Here is a 19,606-nt window from a genome sequence, read left to right on the forward strand (position 1 = left end):
TGAATTTTTAATTAATGAATAATTTCTTGATTCAGCTTCGCATCATTATATGTTTGTTTTTATCGCCTTTTATCACTGTTTGAATTTATGTGACAGTTGCGTGCAATACTTATCGAACATATATAAAACACGCAGCCAGTTTTTTTAACACTTGAATAACACTTTACTTAACATATTGATCCAAGTACCGTATATTGAAAGCTATTTGCGAAGGCCAATAATTCAGTAGATAAGTCAGTCGGAGTAAAGTCCAAGGCGGATTCTTCATGATTGCTGCTTTGGCCTTTTTAAATCACTAGGGGGCACCCGAGCAATATTAAACCTGTCCCAATTTAGAGAAACGCTGGTGTAACTGACAGCAGTTCAGCGTCTTTGCCTTGATCAATTCCATGCTGTTCCATCTCCATAATACCTTAATTTTTTCAGGACGAGCCATTTCTCTGTTCAGCTGTTTGTTTAGAAAGCCTTCCCCCTACAAGGCGAGGTCAGAAAGCTAATGAATATTCCGGGACTGAAAGAGACCACCCAGTCACTTATTCGTAGAGGGGAGCAGATTCGCCTGAAGCCAGGAGCCACCTTCCGACAGCCGCTGAGCCTCTGGATCATTATCAGCCTGGGCTCCTCTGTAATGGACGGGCCTGTCTGCCCTGCGTGTCCCATTGCAGCTCACCAGGAACCTGGAACCGTGCTTCTGTTATTGCCTGTTTCACAGGGTCATTACAAAAACAGCATTATAGCACTGTCAGTGTAAACAGCAGGAGGCCATTGCAGGAACGGACAGACTTTCTAAGGTTAATCTTTGCTTTGCCCTGCTTAACAGAATGGGGGGGGTCAGGGTTATGTTTTGTTTGAAGGAGTTGTCTGTAAGGTGGGGTTGGGGGGCCTGAAAGGCAGATAGACAATGCATTATCAGTAACGTGCGCCGTGGAAACCTCTTCCTTAGGGAGATATTGGCGTTTGAAATACCAAGGCTCTAACAGGACAAGTCTGGATGATTGTAGTAATGTGTGGAAATGCCCTGGGGCCTCAGGATCACTGGGAACTCTGGGAACTCTGGGAGTCCATGCTGCAAGTCGAAACCGTTTCCCTTCCTGATGAAAGACGGATCAGCACATTTGCGAGACCCTTCCAATGTTGCGTTTTGATTTGTCATAACTGGTTAGGCATTTGCCATTATGATGCACAGAATACATGATAATTAAAAATGCATTCAGATTGCAGACAAGTGCATCGAGCACATTTATGTTTGCATTCTTATAAAAAAAAGAAGCCACCCTGATACAATCACTGGCCCCCGGCGAGTCGCATATGCATATACACCATAATATGCTATCTGATATTTTACATTAAATACTATTCTTTTAAATCAATACTATTTTTCACAATAGTTCATGTAAAAATATCAAATAAGAAATATTAACTGTAAAATCAGAAACCAAAATATATCAGTATGCGATTCCTTAACTTTCATATTGACATAGTTTACAACTAGTGCATAAACTACAGCAGCATAATAGAATCCCAGGAATTCGGTGGTTTTGGTGTTGGTGTTGATATTGGTGTTGGTTTTGGTGTTGGTGTTGATATTGGTGTTGGTTTTGGTGTTGGTGTTGATATTGGTGTTGGTTTTGGTGTTGATGTTGGTGTTGATGTTGATATTGGTGTTGGTTTTGGTGTTGCCACCCCAAGATTTTCAGGGGTCCCATCTAGCCACTCCTGTGAAAAATTTCTGGGGGCCCCCACTGTTCAACAATGACATGTGACAAGGGTTGAATGTAGGACTAGATACAAAAATGATACACTATTGCATATATAGCATTTGCCCATTGGCTATATTACCGGTTCACAGTGGGACAGACTGGGACTTGGGTGGGGTGGGGTTAGCGTGTGCTGTCAGTCACTGCCTGGTTTCATCCAGTGGGAACCAAGCACGTGCGTACATGATAATCCCATTGACAAGGGCTTTGCTGCTTAATTTATATCGCACACATTAATAGAGCTTAATGCCTAGAATAGAGTTTCAAGTCAAAGTAATTTACTGTGACATAACATAAGGAATTCCTGTGCCTGTAAGTCCCGCGAATACACGCGCTTCCTTTTAAATGCTTATCTTGTTCTGCGTTCTCTCAGAACTAGATAAGTTTTCCTTTCCTCACATTCTTTGTCTTCTGGCTATTTTTTCCAACTCTGACTTTTTGACGGTACATTATTTGCTGTTACATCAATACACAGTGACTGAATTCAATTCAGTTTGTGTACTGTTGCACAATGGCCAGTAGAGGGAATCTTGCCCCTCGTGTAAAGTAATCGCTAAGATTAATTTCTTGTATGTATGTACGCATTCATGCTGTTACAACAATCGATTTCCGCATGTATCGCTTTTAAAGGTGATTACTTACTTGCGTACCAGTTATGTCCACCCCTGACTCTATAACCTATTGACTTGAGACCATATATACAGTATAAGTATGAATGAAACACCAGTCTTTAAAAAAGTATTTATTAATGATACCACATGGTAATACAAAAGTCACGTCAACAAAAAAAGTAATAAAATTAATGAATAAAAAAGACTTTCACACAAATAAAGGTCCTTAGTAGACATAAAATGACACGAATTTAAATAACACCAGTAAGGCAGTGGGTGACGGCGTTCCCCCGGAGCGGCGTTTTAAGCTCACATTAACCAGCAAAGCGGAATTCACCTGGCAAGGCTGCACCGAGGAGTTAATTTCAAAAATAAATATACCCATGTAGAGAGGACTGAAGCAAATGCTCTGCAAACACCTCGATCTTAAGAGACATTTTGGAAACTACCCTAAGCTACATATAGGCATAGATAGAGTTATATTTTTGCACACCAGCACTGAGGAATGTTGGCTACGGCCACAATGTCACGATTATTATTATGTTCATTCAGTATAATCTGAGGTTCACTTGCAAGTATTAAATTCATATTTATGTGACGAGTGGATCATTGTAATAAACAGCAAATTACAATGATTTTGATTTATAAAAGAAGCAAACAGAGCAGGTTCCTCGCTGAAAGTTGAATGTGTATATAAAGGATAAACTTTCCAATGACTGTTTTGCTCGATCCAAAAGTTATATAGCCCTCTAGGAATTTAAACTCCAGCAATTAATCTGTAGGACTTAGGACTTATGTGTTGTTTTGTTTTCTTAGGACAACATGATTAGTTTGCTCATGATTATTGATGACTGTGATTTCTCGTAATATTAAGCAAGTATTATACTAATGCTACAAAGAGTGGCTACTAAGCTACAAGGACAAGGTGGCCCAATGTGGCCCAAGGTGAAACACGTAAAAAGAGGAACAGTTTGCGATGAATTCCACGGGCAGCCTGGAAATGATCTGCCATTTCTGGACGAGCCACTTGGGCTTTAAGGATTACAATGCTGTGGATAAGGAAGGTTATCTCTGTGTTATGTTCTGTCATCTCTTCTTGTCAGGCTGAGGTCCACAGCAGGCTGTGATACAGCACCTGGCCTCCAAGTCACCTCAGGCCCAGGCGGGAGGCTGGCCTGCTTGTCGATCTCATGCCCCATTTGGAGAAGAAGTGCACCTGGCTGTCGCTAATGAATTTTTTTGCAATTAATTCATGAATTCTGTTTGTGTGATCCGGCATGGACTCACTCATCACAATCTCAGGATTCGGTCCATATATACCGAGTCGGCAGGGAGTTGGGATGACATGCTCAATGATTCCCAGGTATTCTGATGTTCCTTTAACAAACAGACAGAGGTACTTCTGTGTCCCCATTAAGGAGCTCAATACTATTAAAAAGTGATCTTCCTGAGATTGGAAAGACTTCCTTTTATTCCCGGTTGATTTTCTTGCATTGTAAAGATGCCAGGTCGCTTCTGCCAGGTACCGTTAATAATTGGGTCCTTTCCTAAACGGGTCCCTGCGCATCATGACGCCGTAGCAGAGGGAGGGGTGGCACACTCCCGGCTGCCCTGCATCCCCGGGACTGCCCCGCTTGCCTTCGTCCCCTTGCGGACCTGGGGGTCCGGGCTTGCCTGGATAGCCTAACTTGCTCACACCTGGGGGTCCCATCGGACCTTGCAAAGCAAACAGATCACAGCATAGGGATCGATACATCGCCACTATCCCAGGAAAATAACAAATGTTTTTGCTATGGATAGAATACGGCTATTCTCCTCTGTCTACTGATAGCATTTGACATCTAACTGACCAATGAGAATATGTTATCTATTAAACTAGTATTTATGTTAACATTTGAATTCATGGTGCTTGTTTATATAGATTCCTTTATATAGCTGGTTTTAACATTGATAGCTAGGTAGCTAAGCTAACTAACATCACATATTTCTCATTGGACAGTGATGAGACATTATAATTTATATTTTCAGCTGCTCTTTACCTCAACACAACATGCAACACATTTGCCCCCATTCTTCATCCTGCCTGGAATAGGCAGTTATTCCCATTGTAGACGACCCTCTGACATCACAGCCGCCATCCTAGCACCATCGTCCAATACTCATACAGTCACCTGCTTCTAATCCCTCGACAGCAGGGCTACCCAATAAGCAGCCCGAGGGCCAGTCCTGGTCCATGTGGTGCCCGAGATGAACATCGCCATCAGCGTCCCCCAAGTGGATGTGACCGGTCTTGGTCACCCCCCACCGCTCGCCAAATTTGATCATCTTAAACCGGCATAACTGATTGATATCGGGGGCAATAGCCTCTGGATTCATGCTTTTGGTAGATTTGAATTATTGGAGTGCCCTGCTCTACAGTCTGCAGGCATCAAACAGCCAGGTAGCATTGGAGGAAAGCTCCATTGTGCTCGTTGGTTGGATTTCATGTTACTATTCACAATCACATGACACTGACTGCAAGTCATTATGATGACAGACACAATAATGATGGTTTGCAGGGTCCAGCAGGCATTATTATTCTGTTATGCTACCTTGGGTTTGGTGCTGCTTTGGTAGCTGGATCTCTTTCAGGATTTCAGTTAGGATGTGGTATTTTTCACCAGACAGTATAATTGTAGGAATTTTGACCAATGATTGTCACAGTGGGTTGATTTTTTTGGACGATTCTCCTGTTTATCTTCATGCTTATTGTTCCCAGTATGGTTGGCATCTTTAGAGTCTTTCAGAAACGGCAGCTCCCATGCCTTACCTGGGAGTCCTGGTGGTCCCTCGTCGCCTGACATAGCTCTTCCTTGACTTCCTTTCTCACCTTTTTCACCTGGATCTCCTGCACGCAAAAAACATATGTGGCTCACCATCAGCAATGGAGTTCAGGAGTGCAGTGCAGTTCAGGAAAATAACCCCTAATTCAATGACTACCAGGTCAATAGACCTCCCAAGACCTGAGAGAGGCCACCAGAAATGGAGCTAACCCTACAACTCTATTTCTCCGCATCCGTCGATGACGCTGTGCGGACCTGGTGATACCTTTTAGCCCAGGGACTCCAGAATCCCCTGGCAGGCCGGGATTCCCCTGCATGCCGTTGGAGCCTGGTATCCCAGGAAAGCCCCTGGATCCCGGTGGTCCGGCTGGGCCTGGAGGGCCTGGGCTCCCTGAACGCGTGTGACAGTGGTCACAGCCCCTTGGCTGAGTGTTCTGTATGAGGGCTGGAATCTCAGCTGGATGAGGAAACACGAATGGGGGTGTGGTTTTAAGCGTACTACACGAAGAATTGGTCACCCGTGTGTTTGAAACCAAACAGTCGGGGTTAGGATAGAGACACTTACACCTGAGAATGTCCTGGCAAATCTGCCGAATATGTTGCTCAGACATTTCCCTTCCCTGAAAGAACAAAGCATGTGTTGGGGTGATGCTTCTACCATATTATGTTGCTGGCCTTCTAATGTTGTTCATGAATAATGGGAATGTTTCCTTTGAATTGGATACACATCACTGCTGTGGTTCAATTACACAACCTGTGTTACAGCAAATCACAACATTGTTAAAATGACTCCATCTATTGTATGTAATATTTAATGTGGTTTTTTAAATGGTAGGTCTTTCCTTCCCAGTCGTAATTTTGAGTGATGCTGTTGAGATGTTAAAGAACACAAGTGTGGCCAGCCAAACCGATCACTTGACGCACTGGTCTGCCCTCCGGTCCAGGTGGCCCTGCTGGGCCTGGTAACCCGCTGAGTCCCCGCGGGCCAGAGGGACCCATCTGTCCTCGCTGCCCCGGCTGTCCTTGATGGCCATTTTGCCCCCTCATTCCTGGTTCTCCTGGTGACCCTTTCTAGTTTTAGGCAACCACATATAACAAGTTTGCGAAGGTAGGGTTAGCACAGCAAAGAACACTAGCGATCATTGAATCCTAAAGGTGTTAACGTGCACAACAATATCTATAATTAATACAACCCTGAGGAGCATTGGCACAGTCCCTGGTTAGCATTCACAGAAGTCCAGTTTAGTATTGGCACAGTCCCTGGTTAGCATTCACAGAAGTCCAGTTTAGTATTGGCACAGTCCCTGGTTAGCATTCACAGAAGTCCAGTTTATTATTGGCGCAGTCCCTGGTTAGCATTCACAGAAGTCCAGTTTAGTATTGGCGCAGTCCCTGGTTAGCATTCACAGAAGTCCAGTTTAGTATTGGCACAGTCCCTGGTTAGCATTCACAGAAGTCCAGTTAAGTATTGGCACAGTCCCTGGTTAGCATTCACAGGAGTCCAGTTTAGTATTGGCACAGTCCCTGGTTAGCATTCACAGAAGTCCAGTTTAGTATTGGCACAGTCCCTGGTTAGCATTCACAGAAGTCCAGTTTAGTATTGGCACAGTCCCTGGTTAGCATTCCCAGAAGTCCAGTTTAGTATTGGCAAAGTCCTTGGTTAGCATTCACAGAAGTCCAGTTTAGTATTGGCACAGTCCCTGGTTAGCATTCACAGAAGTCCAGTTTAGTATTGGTACAGTCTCAGGTTAGCATTCACAGAAGTCCAGTTTAGTATTGGCAAAGTCCCTGGTTAGCATTCACAGAAGTCCAGTTTAGTATTGGCACAGTCCCTGGTTAGCATTCACAGAAGTCCAGTTTAGTATTGGCAAAGTCCCTGGTTAGCATTCACAGAAGTCCAGTTTAGTATTGGCACAGTCTCAGGTTAGCATTCACAGAAGTCCAGTTTAGTATTGGCAAAGTCCCTGGTTAGCATTCACAGAAGTCCAGTTTAGTATTGGCAAAGTCTCAGGTTAGCATTCACAGAAGTCCAGTTTAGTATTGGCACAGTCTCAGGTTAGCATTCACACTGGTCCAGTTTAGTATTGGAAAAACTAAAAGTTAATATTGGCAAAAGTCCACTTTAGGCTAGATTTCGCATTTCTACATGTCCAGGCTAGCACTCTCATATGCCTACGGGTAAACACGAGGTGTGTGATTTACAGGGCTGAACATAAACATTACTTTGAATTTACTACCATCATCTCTATCATACGTTGTGGGCACACATAAACAGAAAAATAGAATGATAGCTGTAAATGACAGCAGGACTTGTGGCTAACACTTTTACTGGCATCATGTATGCTTCTGAAGGTACATCTGAAGCCATTGCTTCACACTACGATAAACGTACCTCCCCTTTTTTCCCCGGGTGGCCTGTAATTCCCTGCAAATATGAAACAAATGTGTCAGTATGTGGAGACTCGGCGTCCGATGAGCGCGGCGCGGCGGCGCTGGGGACTTTACCTGCTCGCCGTTCCTCCCGTTTTCTCCCTTTTCTCCTTTTGGGCCCTATTTAAAAGATGTGAAAACTCTGAGGGCTGCAGCAGGGAAATGTGACCAGGGCTAGTTTTTGACTATGACTCTGTGGGATGAAGATGCTTTTTCTTTTCATTTTTTCGAAAATGAAATAAATTTCAGATTTGCTACATTTGTTTAATTTGCCCCAAAAATCCAGAGCCTCTGCCCCCTTTTCCATAGCGCTGAATGGAGAAGCTGTCGAACGTGATTCCAATTTCACAAAATTAAAGACAACCACTCTTGGAAGGACACAATAAATTGTGTGTCTGATTACACATGGAAAACTTCCTAGAAAATGGGAAAAAAAACACAAAAAATCCATTACCATGTTTTCCGATCTATTCCCGATGTCTCAAACCTGAGAAGTTTTACGGTCCTTTTAAATAAGCTTCCTGCAGTCAGTCTGCTTAGACTTATTTTTTTGGCATCGCATGTCAAACTAGAATGTTTAGAATGTCTAGAATTCCTTTTAAAATACAATTAGTAATGTCACCATCTCATTTGTTATATAATATAACAATATATTATGCCAGACAATATATATACTGTATATATGAGTGTGTGTGTGTATATGTATGTATGTATAGATAGCCCAGCATTTTTTTACTCTTTTTCTGGGCTCTGCACAGCCTATTCTAGGGCTTCCCTCGTGGTGTTACCTGTTCTGGGAAGGATGAACACATGTGACCAGCAGAGAAAAGCCCCCCACCCATGAATCCACACTCCTGCCTCTGTTTCAGCCCCCCCATGTGGTGACATCACATCGGAGTAATATTCCCCTCTACCAAGCACTATATTTTTGTTTTTTTCAACAGTGGTGAAATAATTACCTTAATATGGCTTAAGAGTTTTTCCATTGATGGTTTGCCAGTCCCCCGTCCCCCCCCCACGGTCCTGGCAGCTGGGGGGGGGCTTTGTTCTCTCAGTGACTGTTAGCAGTGAAGGCCTCTCAGCATTAGCTTCACAGTTACTCAGACGTTCCTGTGGGTCTTTGGCCCTGCTGGCTTCTCTCTATGTCACTGTATACCAGGGCTCTCAAGCTCAAACTGCCAGGGGCCAGTGGGCTAAGGCACTGCAGCTGAAGAGGTCCCCCTCAATACGCAGATAGTGTGCTTGGCAGCCTGGATTTAATAATGATTTAAAGAACATTGTGGGCCAGACAGAACTGTCGCACGGACACCAGCCGTATCGTAATGCAGACTCTAAAACAGTCTGCTTTTCAAGCCCCGTTCCAAGACGTGGTGAGAGGATTATGGATCATAGCCCTTAACTCTTACAGGTTGTTCGTGGATGGTGTGATAATTGGAAGTACCTCCCTCCCCGGCCCTGTGCTCCCCCAGGCCTGAAGCCCATACTGCCAGAGCAGCAGTGGAAAGGAACAGTGTTTTTTGAAGTCACTTCTAGCACGTTGGGACGTTCTGCCGCTGCATGGCACAGCTCCCTTTATGAATGAGCATCAGCGGTGCCGAGTCACATTCGGCAAACCCACACAGCCATCTTTCTCTTCTAGGAGAATTACCTTTAGCTGACAAATGGTTCTCATACCTCTGCTCCTCGGTCACCTGGACTTCCCCGTTCTCCCTGGAAGGGAGAGGAATTTGATGGTCACCATTTCAATGTAGTATTACTTTACAGGCATTTTTATGCCCATGTTTAAAAGCTTCTCTTCCAGGATCCACCTCCAATCTGCTTACAACACAAACCCCAAGTCCACTGAAACCACAGATCACATCACCATCACAGGCTAGTATTATTTAACACGTACAAAGCATCCAGATAGCAAACCTGGTAGGTAAAGTTATCAGTGCAAAACCTGTGATCGACATAATTACTATACATGGAGGTCGGACGTCACTGAGCCCTTCAGCCTTATGCCAACCAAAAACTTCCAGCTTAAAGCCATATTCTATCAAAGGACGATCTCAGCTGGTCAGACACACCAGTTTAGCCTCTTGGAGATGGGTCTGGGTGAACCCCTCAGGCCCGTAAACAGAAATTAATCTGGGGGGTCCAGGAACCCTACCGAAAGGCTAGTCTTGGTAGGTATGGCCAAAAAGGGGGCGGGAGCAAATTTTGAGGGGGTTTCAAAATTGTAATTTTACTACTTGGCTATGTGCCTGGTTGGGAGAAAATACATTGCAGGGGGGCGGGGGCAGTTCTAACCCTTTCTAAGCTCTTTTACTATGTGGCCGAATGCCTAGATCTCATTCTGGTTACTCCTGCTTAATTGCTGTAACTCTGTACGATTTTATTTTTGTCCTTAGATTGCAGTAAAATTTCACAGAAATGAACCCGGTGCAGTTGTCATGTACCTGCGCCCATCTGAGGGCCAATGGGCGTGTCGGCCTTAAGAGGCGGAGTCGGGCACATTGCTGACAGCGAGAAGCAATTGCGCTAATGACCAACAAAAACCTGGTCTGAAGTCAATGGCACAGTATTTCACAGTTATTTAAAGGGTGCACTATCAAGATTGTAACTTGCACCTAACAGTGAACAAACACTGCTTATTACACAGGGACACGCAGCAGCGCACAAACATGCAAAAGTTTAAAAATAAAAAGATCACAATGGAAAAGATCATTAATGTGTACATCAAAATATTTTAAGAAACTCATTATAGTCACTCTTAGGATCCTTAGCCTGTAGACCTCCATGACATTTACGAGTCATTTATTGTATGGCTTTGTTGTGTTTAATGTAAATGTAAAATAATTAAATATCTTGGAAAATATTTTGTCCCACTCCTGCCTGCATCTCATAAGTTTTATCCTGTTCCCACCGCAAAGGAAAATATGTTTCGTTTCACTATGCTTATTTTCACGTCAAAAATAAAAACAAACCTGTAGCATAAACAAACGGGCTACATGGTTCCACATAATAGTAGGCTAGTCATAGACATATTTTGTCAGGATCAACATTTGTAATTGCTTTTTGACAGATGATGTATCATGAAGTGCGTCCTGGGTAAATCGCCATTTGTGAGTTATTGTGTACTGTTATGTATTCAACTCGGAACATAAGTCCCACAATGGAAAATGTAGAAAAATTAACAGGTCTTAGATCTGCACACACAAAATTCACACATTTGTGTGTGTTGTTCCAGTTTATAGTGCAGCTGTCTCTTTTGATTTGCTTGCACTTGCAGTGAATGTCAGTGTAGTCTGGCCCTTCGAAACTGAACACATGTGACCCTGAAGTGCCAGAAGTGCCCAGTGTCTGTCAGCACTTTCGTGCATTTGTCACAACAGGCAAAAGCCAAGTGGTTTCCATTGTGTTCACTCACAATGACAAGGACTGCCAAATATCTGATTTCCCCTTACTTAGTTTAACATTAGGTAATTATATAGTTTTATATTCACCTTTCCTTAAGCAGCCACTGAAGATGATGACACACAGGGAAACATTTTAGCGATGCTGCTTGGAAACTTGCCCATTGAGAATGGGCAATGAATTTCTATCTGGACAATTTTGATCTCAACCGGCAACTTTTAGAGATCTTCCAATCAGAATGCTAGCAGCTGGTCACGTGACCGACTTGGAGCTTCAGAAAAATTAAACAAAAATGGCAGCCTCTCAGCGGCAGTGGAGCGATTGGAAGAAGCATCACCTTATATTATTTATGCTGGGGAGTTGTTGCATGTAAACCCAACACAGGGAATTCGCCTCATTTAATGCTTAATATTAGAACAGAGGTTTGATTTTTTTGTGTTCAGACTGTAATTTACACATCCATTTTTAACGCTATGGAGTCTGCAATGCCACTTAATCAGGAAGCAGCGCTGATCACCCACACATTTACAAACAGTGAAGTATATTTTTGACTCAAACTTTTTAAATTGCATAATGACAATTGAGTAAACAATGAAAAAAAGGTGAGTAAATGCTGTTCTATAATTAAAAAGGTGCATTAATGCTGTTTATGCATCATTTGATTTCTTTGCAGTAATTTTCATCATGGCTCTGTTACAGAATGCAAGCTGTAATGAATTGTTGTTCTTATAAAGTTAAGACGGGTGCACAAAGTTAACAGGGGTCCTCCTCTCAATACACTCTGCACAGCCATCCATAGCGCTTCTGGTACATACAGTATTATATAATTTGCTGCCAACTGAAGCATAATGTCTGTTCTTTCAGCTATGCTACAGTATGGCAGTATATGAAAAATTCATACTGTACAAGAAATTAAAACCGCTATACCAGATGACCCGGTAAACCACCCAGTGCTATTCTGAAGATTGCAAAATGTACGTTTGCAAGGGAATATCACATGACTGTCACGACAAAAATATACAATGATCAGTAAGCAGACTAACTGGCCAAAGGTTATATCACTGGAGTAGGATCCATGCCTGTTTCTGCAGCGAGAAGCTGCACAGTGTGAAGGATCACTTCACCTTCTCCAAAATGCCCGTCAAATTATGTGATAGCAGGTATATTAAATATACATCATTTGATTTCTACTACCTGGCAAATCTGATGTTATATCCCTGAGAAACTGCTGGTATCCTTCTACTGTCTCTGTGCATGGTTCTCCAGCTGCACAGTAGAGAGCATCCTAGTTTACTGTCTCTGTGCATGGTTCTCCAGCTTCACGGTAGAGAGTATCCTAGTCTACTGTCTCTGTGTATGGTTCTCCAGCTTCAAGGTAGAGAGCATCCTAGTCTACTGTCTCTGTGCATGGTTCTCCAGCTTCACGGTAGAGAGCATCCTAGTCTACTGTCTCTGTGTATGGTTCTCCAGCTTCACGGTAGAGAGCATCCTAGCCTACTGTCTCTGTGCATGGTTCTCCAGCTCACAGTAGAGAGTATCCTAGCCTACTGTCTCTGTGCATGGTTCTCCAGCTCACAGTAGAGAGTATCCTAGCCTACTGTCTCTGTGCATGGTTCTCCAGCTCAGAGTAGCACATGGGAAAGAGCTCCACAGGGTCATTCAGGTCGCTCAGCGGATAATCAGCTGCCCTCTCCCTTCACTTGAAGACTTGCAGAGTTCCCGTTATCTCAGGAATATCCAGAAAATTCTACAGGACCCATCACACCCTGGACATGTTCTGTTTGAACGCTTGCCTTCAGGCAGACATTTCACATCCATAAAGACTAACAGACTAAAAAACAGTTTCCATCCTTCAGCCATCACCATACTGAATACTGCCAAGCTGATAATCTGATCTAGTGCACCTTCATGTTTACAGTTCAGTCTCATGGTTACAACTAAGTTGGACTTAATTTTAATGCTGCTATTTTCCAGTGCAACAGGCAAAAAGTGCAATATCTTGAAACCATGGGGTATGACTACTTTATCCTGCTGGTCTGTCTGTTTATTTATTTGATGTTTTATTGTTACTATGTGACTACTGTTTGGATGTGACACTGGAGAGGATGCACCTTTAAAATTTCGTTGCTGTGGAAACAATAACAATAAAGCATCTGAATTCTGAATCCATCAAGGTATAAGCGCACCTGGCTCTTAAAGGGAAATGGAGACGACACTCTAAATGGTTGACAGCACATTACATCCCAAACACACCCATAACTAATTATGAGACTAAGTACAACCTGTTTGGACCATGTGCCTGACACAGTTTTTGTCGTTAAACTAGCAAAAGGCCCTAAAATAACTTGTGCTGTATGCTTCAGACAATGTGCTTTAGATCATTAAACCAGGGCCCTTGGAGTTTAAGAGTTAGCATTTAGCCTGCATGGCTGTCAAACGATAAAGTAATCCGAGGTTGTGAGTGAGGAGGGATATCATCAGAGGTGGACAGTTCAGGTCCAGAAAGTAAAAATCCAGACCAGGATTTTGTTTCAACCAACCAGTTCAGTATTAAGGATCACAATCACAGAGAAATCAACTGGTTGATTGAAACAAAATCTTGGTCTGGACTTTTACTTTCTGGACCTGAACTGTCCAGCTCTGGATAGGATTCATGAGAACCACACTGCATCTGAGATTCTAATGCTGGATTCCCCCCAAGTTAAATTATAGCCTCGTTTTTGGTGGGTCACAGTCAAGTTCCTGGCCATCTCGTGCCATGTGGTCTCTGCTCTGGCTAGATGTGTTGATGCTAAGTGAGATTCGATCTGTGCTGAAGTGCATCACAGCAGAGGTTCCCCCTCCATACACTGACATCATGCTGCGCGTCATGGGAAGGAATGCTCCAGTAACCAAGATCTAGGGCTGTACGAGAACAGACCATAGTGCCAGATACCAGAAACACAAACCGTTGTAGCTGTCTGGAGAATATGAGGTTCTCAATAAGAAAATAAAAATCTGTGAATGATTTTATTTTCCCTCCAGTTAGAATGGAAGATCTACTTAGAAGGGCAGGTTCAACATATATAGCTTATGTGAGCATCACTTTAATGCATAATCCAATTTAATTGATTGAAGTGAGATCAGTGAGTTTGCTCTGCATGGTGCGCACATGCAACGCTCATTTCTGAAAATACCTAACTCAACTGCACTTTACTGCCATAACTATAATTTTATTTCATTTCATGAATGGGCTGCTTGTATTCAGGCAAACCTTTTTTAACTGTTGTCTAGCAGTGGTAGTTTTGGCTAAACCCCACTCCATAAAGCAGGTGCGATGTCTGTCTCCTTGCTAAAATGCGATACTGATGCCTTTGCTACTCAGTAAAGCTCACTGCGGCTATCGGGCTCCAGAAAGGTGCCACCGCCAAGGCAATGAGACTGAGCCGATGCCACGGTCTGCTTTACACTAAACTGGCCTGTCATCTTAATGCATGTCTGCTTTTCTGAGTAAATAATCGAAGATAAGCAGAGAGACAGAGAACACAGCGTTTGCTGAGTAAGCAGTGAAAGGTCAGTACCTGGCGTCCTTTCATCCCTGGCAAACCCGGGTGTCCTGGTTCCCCCGGCACTCCTGCTTCACCCGGTTTACCCTTCGGGGGAGATCCACCAATCAGACGCGCGAGAAACTCATGGCAATGCATAAAGCTCTCAGCAAGGGAAGAGCAGAGTCTGTCCCATATTTATCAGATTAGATTCAGCTTTGTCATTGGACAGAGTACAAGCAGTCAGTGAACAAAATGCAGTTTGCCATCTAATCCGAAAGTGCAGAATAATGCGAAGGTGCTAGAAACGGCTGTACAATATATACATGTATGATAAGTAAATAGCTATTAATGCTAATAATAATGCCGAATAATAAAAAGAGAGGCTGTATTATCAGAATGTATTAATCTGGAAAAGGCAGAAGATTAGATGCTCACCTGGAGCCCTGCTGTTCCTGCTGCCCCCGGCTGCCCCCCCTCGCCTTTACTGCCCTGCACATGTAGACATGCGGAAGCTGAATGGCTTCCCTGAATAGAGGCTGCTCACCAGGCACGGACTTACATGAGGGTTACTGATTTTCATGCTGCTCTTCTGTGAATTACGCTCTCTCCTTATGTTGTCCTGCATGCTGATTAATTTCAGATCTCCTTTGCTTGTTGCTCATGTAATTAAAGGTCAGCCATACTGTAGCACATTCTGTCACATTTTATTTAAACTCCTGTTCTGCCAGGACTAACTCTAGAAGGTCACAATCGTTCCGGTACTCTTAGACACAGACTCGACCCTGGGCCGTCAAACATGGATATATCTTCACTGTCGGCAGTTGGGAAAACGCAGCTTGCCTTTGATCCAGCTTTTCCGGCAGGTCCCGGCATCCCGGCCAATCCCGCCTCACCCTTTTTCAGAAGAAAACAGAAAGAAAAGGCAGCAACGCTTTACCTATGTTTTTATTCATAACAAATAATAATACAGTCATAAAACAGTATAAACATGGCTATAACACATTATGGCCATGTTTAATATGCATTATGACCGCCTTATGAAGCTCTAATCTATAATGCACTGTAGATACCTTTATAATGCAGTACAAAGCATCCTTAATGCTTACACCGACCATTATAATGCAATGCACTTAAGTAAAGTGCTTCCAAAAAGGCTTGTACCTCTAACCACTGTACAAAAGGCACTACGCCACCTGCACCTTCTCAGACACAAGCGACTCACCGAGGGCCCTGGAGGGCCGCGCACCCCCTTTCCTCCACGGTCTCCTGCCTCTCCCTGTGATCACAATCACAGAATGTGAATAAACTTTGTGTTTCCTCTAATGTAGCCACATTCAGAGTAATACGTGGTATTTAATTAATCTGTGAACTAATATGAGCAACGCTGAGCTCTGGTTTGTAGGGAAAATGCTCACCTTTGGGCCTGCTGCTCCAGGACCTCCAGGCAATCCAGGAATCCCCTGGAAAGAGGGAGCACAGCAATCACTGTAGGCTTCACCACCACCCTGTATGACCCTGTGTTCTTGCACAGGAGTGCTCTTCTCATTAATGGGGGGGCGGACACGTCATAGTTAAGGGAAGTGGATGGATGTCTTCTCCTGAGAAATTCATCAGCCTCCACATTTTACGCAGTGATGATCAGCGAGTCTGGAGGTGTATGTGTGTCTTTATGTTACAGATTTCAGGGGCAGGTTTGTTCTCCTGGCAGCCTGGATTAATCATACATGAAACATCCCCCCCACCCCCAGAGCTCTGCTAGCTCCATCAGTGAGGTAGCATAATGTCTTTCTCAGGATGCTGTGAAATACACTACATGCATTCCTCCCACATACAGTATGTACCACATGCTGAGCACTTTACTGTACAGCATACTGAGCCCTGCACACTGAGTACTGTGCCGCTTGCTGAGCACTCTAATGTACAGCATACAGAGCCCTGCACACTGAGTACTGTGCCGCTTGCTGAGCACTCTACTGTACAGCATACTGAGCCCTGCACACTGAGTACTGTGCCGCTTGCTGAGCACTCTACTGTACAGCATACTGAGCCCTGCACACTGAGTACTGTGCCGCTTGCTGAGCACTCTACTGTACTGCATACAGAGCCCTGCACACTGAGTACTGTGCCGCTTGCTGAGCACTCTAATGTACAGCATACAGAGCCCTGCACACTGAGTACTGTGCCGCTTGCTGAGCACTCTACTGTACAGCATACTGAGCCCTGCACACTGAGTACTGTGCCGCTTGCTGAGCACTTTACTGTACAGCATACTGAGCCCTGCACACTGAGTACTGTGCCGCTTGCTGAGCACTCTACTGTACTGCATACAGAGCCCTGCACACTGAGTACTGTGCCGCTTGCTGAGCACTCTACTGTACAGCATACAGAGCCCTGCACACTGAGTACTGTGCCGCTTGCTGAGCACTCTACTGTACAGCATACAGAGCCCTGCACACTGAGTACTGTGCCGCTTGCTGAGCACTCTACTGTACAGCATACTGAGCCCTGCACACTGAGTACTGTGCCGCTTGCTGAGCACTCTACTGTACAGCATACTGAGCCCTGCACACTGAGTACTGTGCCGCTTGCTGAGCACTTTACTGTACAGCATACTGAGCCCTGCACACTGAGTACTGTGCCGCTTGCTGAGCACTCTACTGTACAGCATACTGAGCCCTGCACACTGAGTACTGTGCCGCTTGCTGAGCACTCTACTGTACAGCATACAGAGCCCTGCACACTGAGTACTGTGCCGCTTGCTGAGCACTTTACTGTACAGCATACAGAGCCCTGCACACTGAGTACTGTGCCGCTTGCTGAGCACTCTACTGTACAGCATACTGAGCCCTGCACACTGAGTACTGTGCCGCTTGCTGAGCACTCTACTGTACAGCATACTGAGCCCTGCACACTGAGTACTGTGCCGCTTGCTGAGCACTCTACTGTACAGCATACTGAGCCCTGCACACTGAGTACTGTGGCGCTTGCTGAGCACTCTACTGTACAGCATACAGAGCCCTGCACACTGAGTACTGTGCCGCTTGCTGAGCACTCTACTGTACAGCATACAGAGCCCTGCACACTGAGTACTGTGCCGCTTGCTGAGCACTCTACTGTACAGCATACTGAGCCCTGCACACTGAGTACTGTGCCGCTTGCTGAGCACTCTAATGTACAGCATACAGAGCCCTGCACACTGAGTACTGTGCCGATGCTGAGCACTCTACTGTACAGCATACAGAGCCCTGCACACTGAGTACTGTGCCGCTTGCTGAGCACTTTACTGTACAGCATACTGAGCCCTGCACACTGAGTACTGTGGCGCTTGCTGAGCACTCTACTGTACAGCATACAGAGCCCTGCACACTGAGTACTGTGCCGATGCTGAGCACTCTAATGTACAGCATACAGAGCCCTGCACACTGAGTACTGTGCCGCTTGCTGAGCACTCTACTGTACTGCATACAGAGCCCTGCACACTGAGTACTGTGCCGCTTGCTGAGCACTATACTGTACAGAATACTGAGGCTTGCACACTGAGTACTGTGCCGCTTGCTGAGCACTCTACTGTACTGCAAACTGAGCCCTGCACACTGAGTACTGTGCCGATGCTGAGCACTCTACTGTACTGCATACAGAGCCCTGCACACTGAGTACTGTGCCGCTTGCTGAGCACTCTACTGTACAGCATACAGAGCCCTGCACACTGAGTACTGTGCCGCTTGCTGAGCACTCTACTGTACAGCATACAGAGCCCTGCACACTGAGTACTGTGCCGCTTGCTGAGCACTCTACTGTACTGCATACAGAGCCCTGCACACTGAGTACTGTGCCGCTTGCTGAGCACTCTACTGTACAGCATACAGAGCCCTGCACACTGAGTACTGTGCCGCTTGCTGAGCACTCTACTGTACTGCAAACTGAGCCCTGCACACTGAGTACTGTGCCGATGCTGAGCACTCTACTGTACAGCATACAGAGCCCTGCATACTGAGTACTGCACCGCAAGCTGAGCACCGTAACTGAGCCGCAAGCTGAGCAAATTAATTGTGACACATGCTGAGCACTGCACTGACAGCTGAGTACTGTGCTGTACCAATACTATAGGCAGAGCATCCCCATGCTTGAACTAGTCACACCTATTACACATATAAAACGGGGATCATACCACATACAAGACCATCGTAAAGCGCATTGACCATTTTTCTGGAATATTCCCTTCAAATGATGGCCTAACACAGCAGTGATGTTCCTTTAGAAGCCCAGAGCCCCGTCACACTTCAGGACATCTGCCAGTTTCCACCAATTGGAAACGTCAAGTAAGATGCAGGGGAACGGTTCACGGTCAACTGGCTTTATATAGTGATGTGATTTATGAGCTAGCCATCGCTAATGGCTAATGCTTCTTAAGAGTTACTCAGCTGGAAAGTGCGCATAAGAAAATGACATTCCATAATATACTGGCAGCACTTTAGATGATGATATGTTGTTTTTTGAGTTTTTTTACATTTATACACTGGGGTATAAAAGACATGCTGACTATCATGCATAAACAGGTCATGATTGACGGCGACTTGCATGGAGTATATCAACATTGTACAATATTTTGGGTGACTCAGATCCCTGGGAAGCTCCTGAATAAACTGCACAAACAAGCATTGTTTATGTGAAATGCTGCTGGAAGCTGAATTGAATTAGTCAATTTGCATAAAAATTTACACACATTGACTTAGTTATTACGGTTCTGTGCTGGGGTGTGCAGTATGCACAGAATAACAGCGACAGTGTTTCCATATACGTGACATTATTAAAAAAATATGTAGATGTGAGATCAGACTTTGTCCTTTTGAAGATAACTTTTAAGAGACAGACTTCCATGTCCAGACCACCACTACGAGGTGCTTTATGAAATGTTTTCAAGCTTTCAAGCCAGAACTAGACAAAAAGTGAACTAGTCACACCTATTAGAACTATCTTTGGTAATTTATGATGGCACAACATCTGTTTTCCTGTGAACATTACGGTTGGTTATAAATTAAAGTAGGATTAGCCAAATGTGT

General features: G+C 44.5%; 1 protein-coding gene across 1 annotated transcript in view; it reads right to left on the reverse strand.

The window, feature by feature from the left end:
* Nucleotides 1-2,484: 2,484 nt before the first annotated feature.
* Nucleotides 2,485-19,606, reverse strand: part of col21a1 (collagen, type XXI, alpha 1) — a 38,086-nt gene continuing 20,964 nt past the window's right edge. The window contains exons 17-29 of the mRNA XM_072709337.1: nucleotides 15,962-16,006; nucleotides 15,769-15,822; nucleotides 15,387-15,440; nucleotides 14,982-15,035; nucleotides 14,580-14,651; nucleotides 9,295-9,330; nucleotides 7,696-7,740; nucleotides 7,583-7,615; nucleotides 6,115-6,261; nucleotides 5,756-5,810; nucleotides 5,456-5,647; nucleotides 5,178-5,255; nucleotides 2,485-4,084 (exon numbers count right to left, since the gene is read on the reverse strand). Of these exons, the coding sequence (XP_072565438.1) occupies nucleotides 3,897-4,084; nucleotides 5,178-5,255; nucleotides 5,456-5,647; nucleotides 5,756-5,810; nucleotides 6,115-6,261; nucleotides 7,583-7,615; nucleotides 7,696-7,740; nucleotides 9,295-9,330; nucleotides 14,580-14,651; nucleotides 14,982-15,035; nucleotides 15,387-15,440; nucleotides 15,769-15,822; nucleotides 15,962-16,006 (1,053 nt within the window). The 3' untranslated portion in view covers nucleotides 2,485-3,896. The remainder of the gene's footprint in view (nucleotides 4,085-5,177; nucleotides 5,256-5,455; nucleotides 5,648-5,755; nucleotides 5,811-6,114; nucleotides 6,262-7,582; nucleotides 7,616-7,695; nucleotides 7,741-9,294; nucleotides 9,331-14,579; nucleotides 14,652-14,981; nucleotides 15,036-15,386; nucleotides 15,441-15,768; nucleotides 15,823-15,961; nucleotides 16,007-19,606) is intronic.

Source organism: Paramormyrops kingsleyae, chromosome 3, assembly GCF_048594095.1.
Source record: "Paramormyrops kingsleyae isolate MSU_618 chromosome 3, PKINGS_0.4, whole genome shotgun sequence".
Classification (NCBI taxonomy): Eukaryota; Metazoa; Chordata; class Actinopteri; order Osteoglossiformes; family Mormyridae; genus Paramormyrops; species Paramormyrops kingsleyae.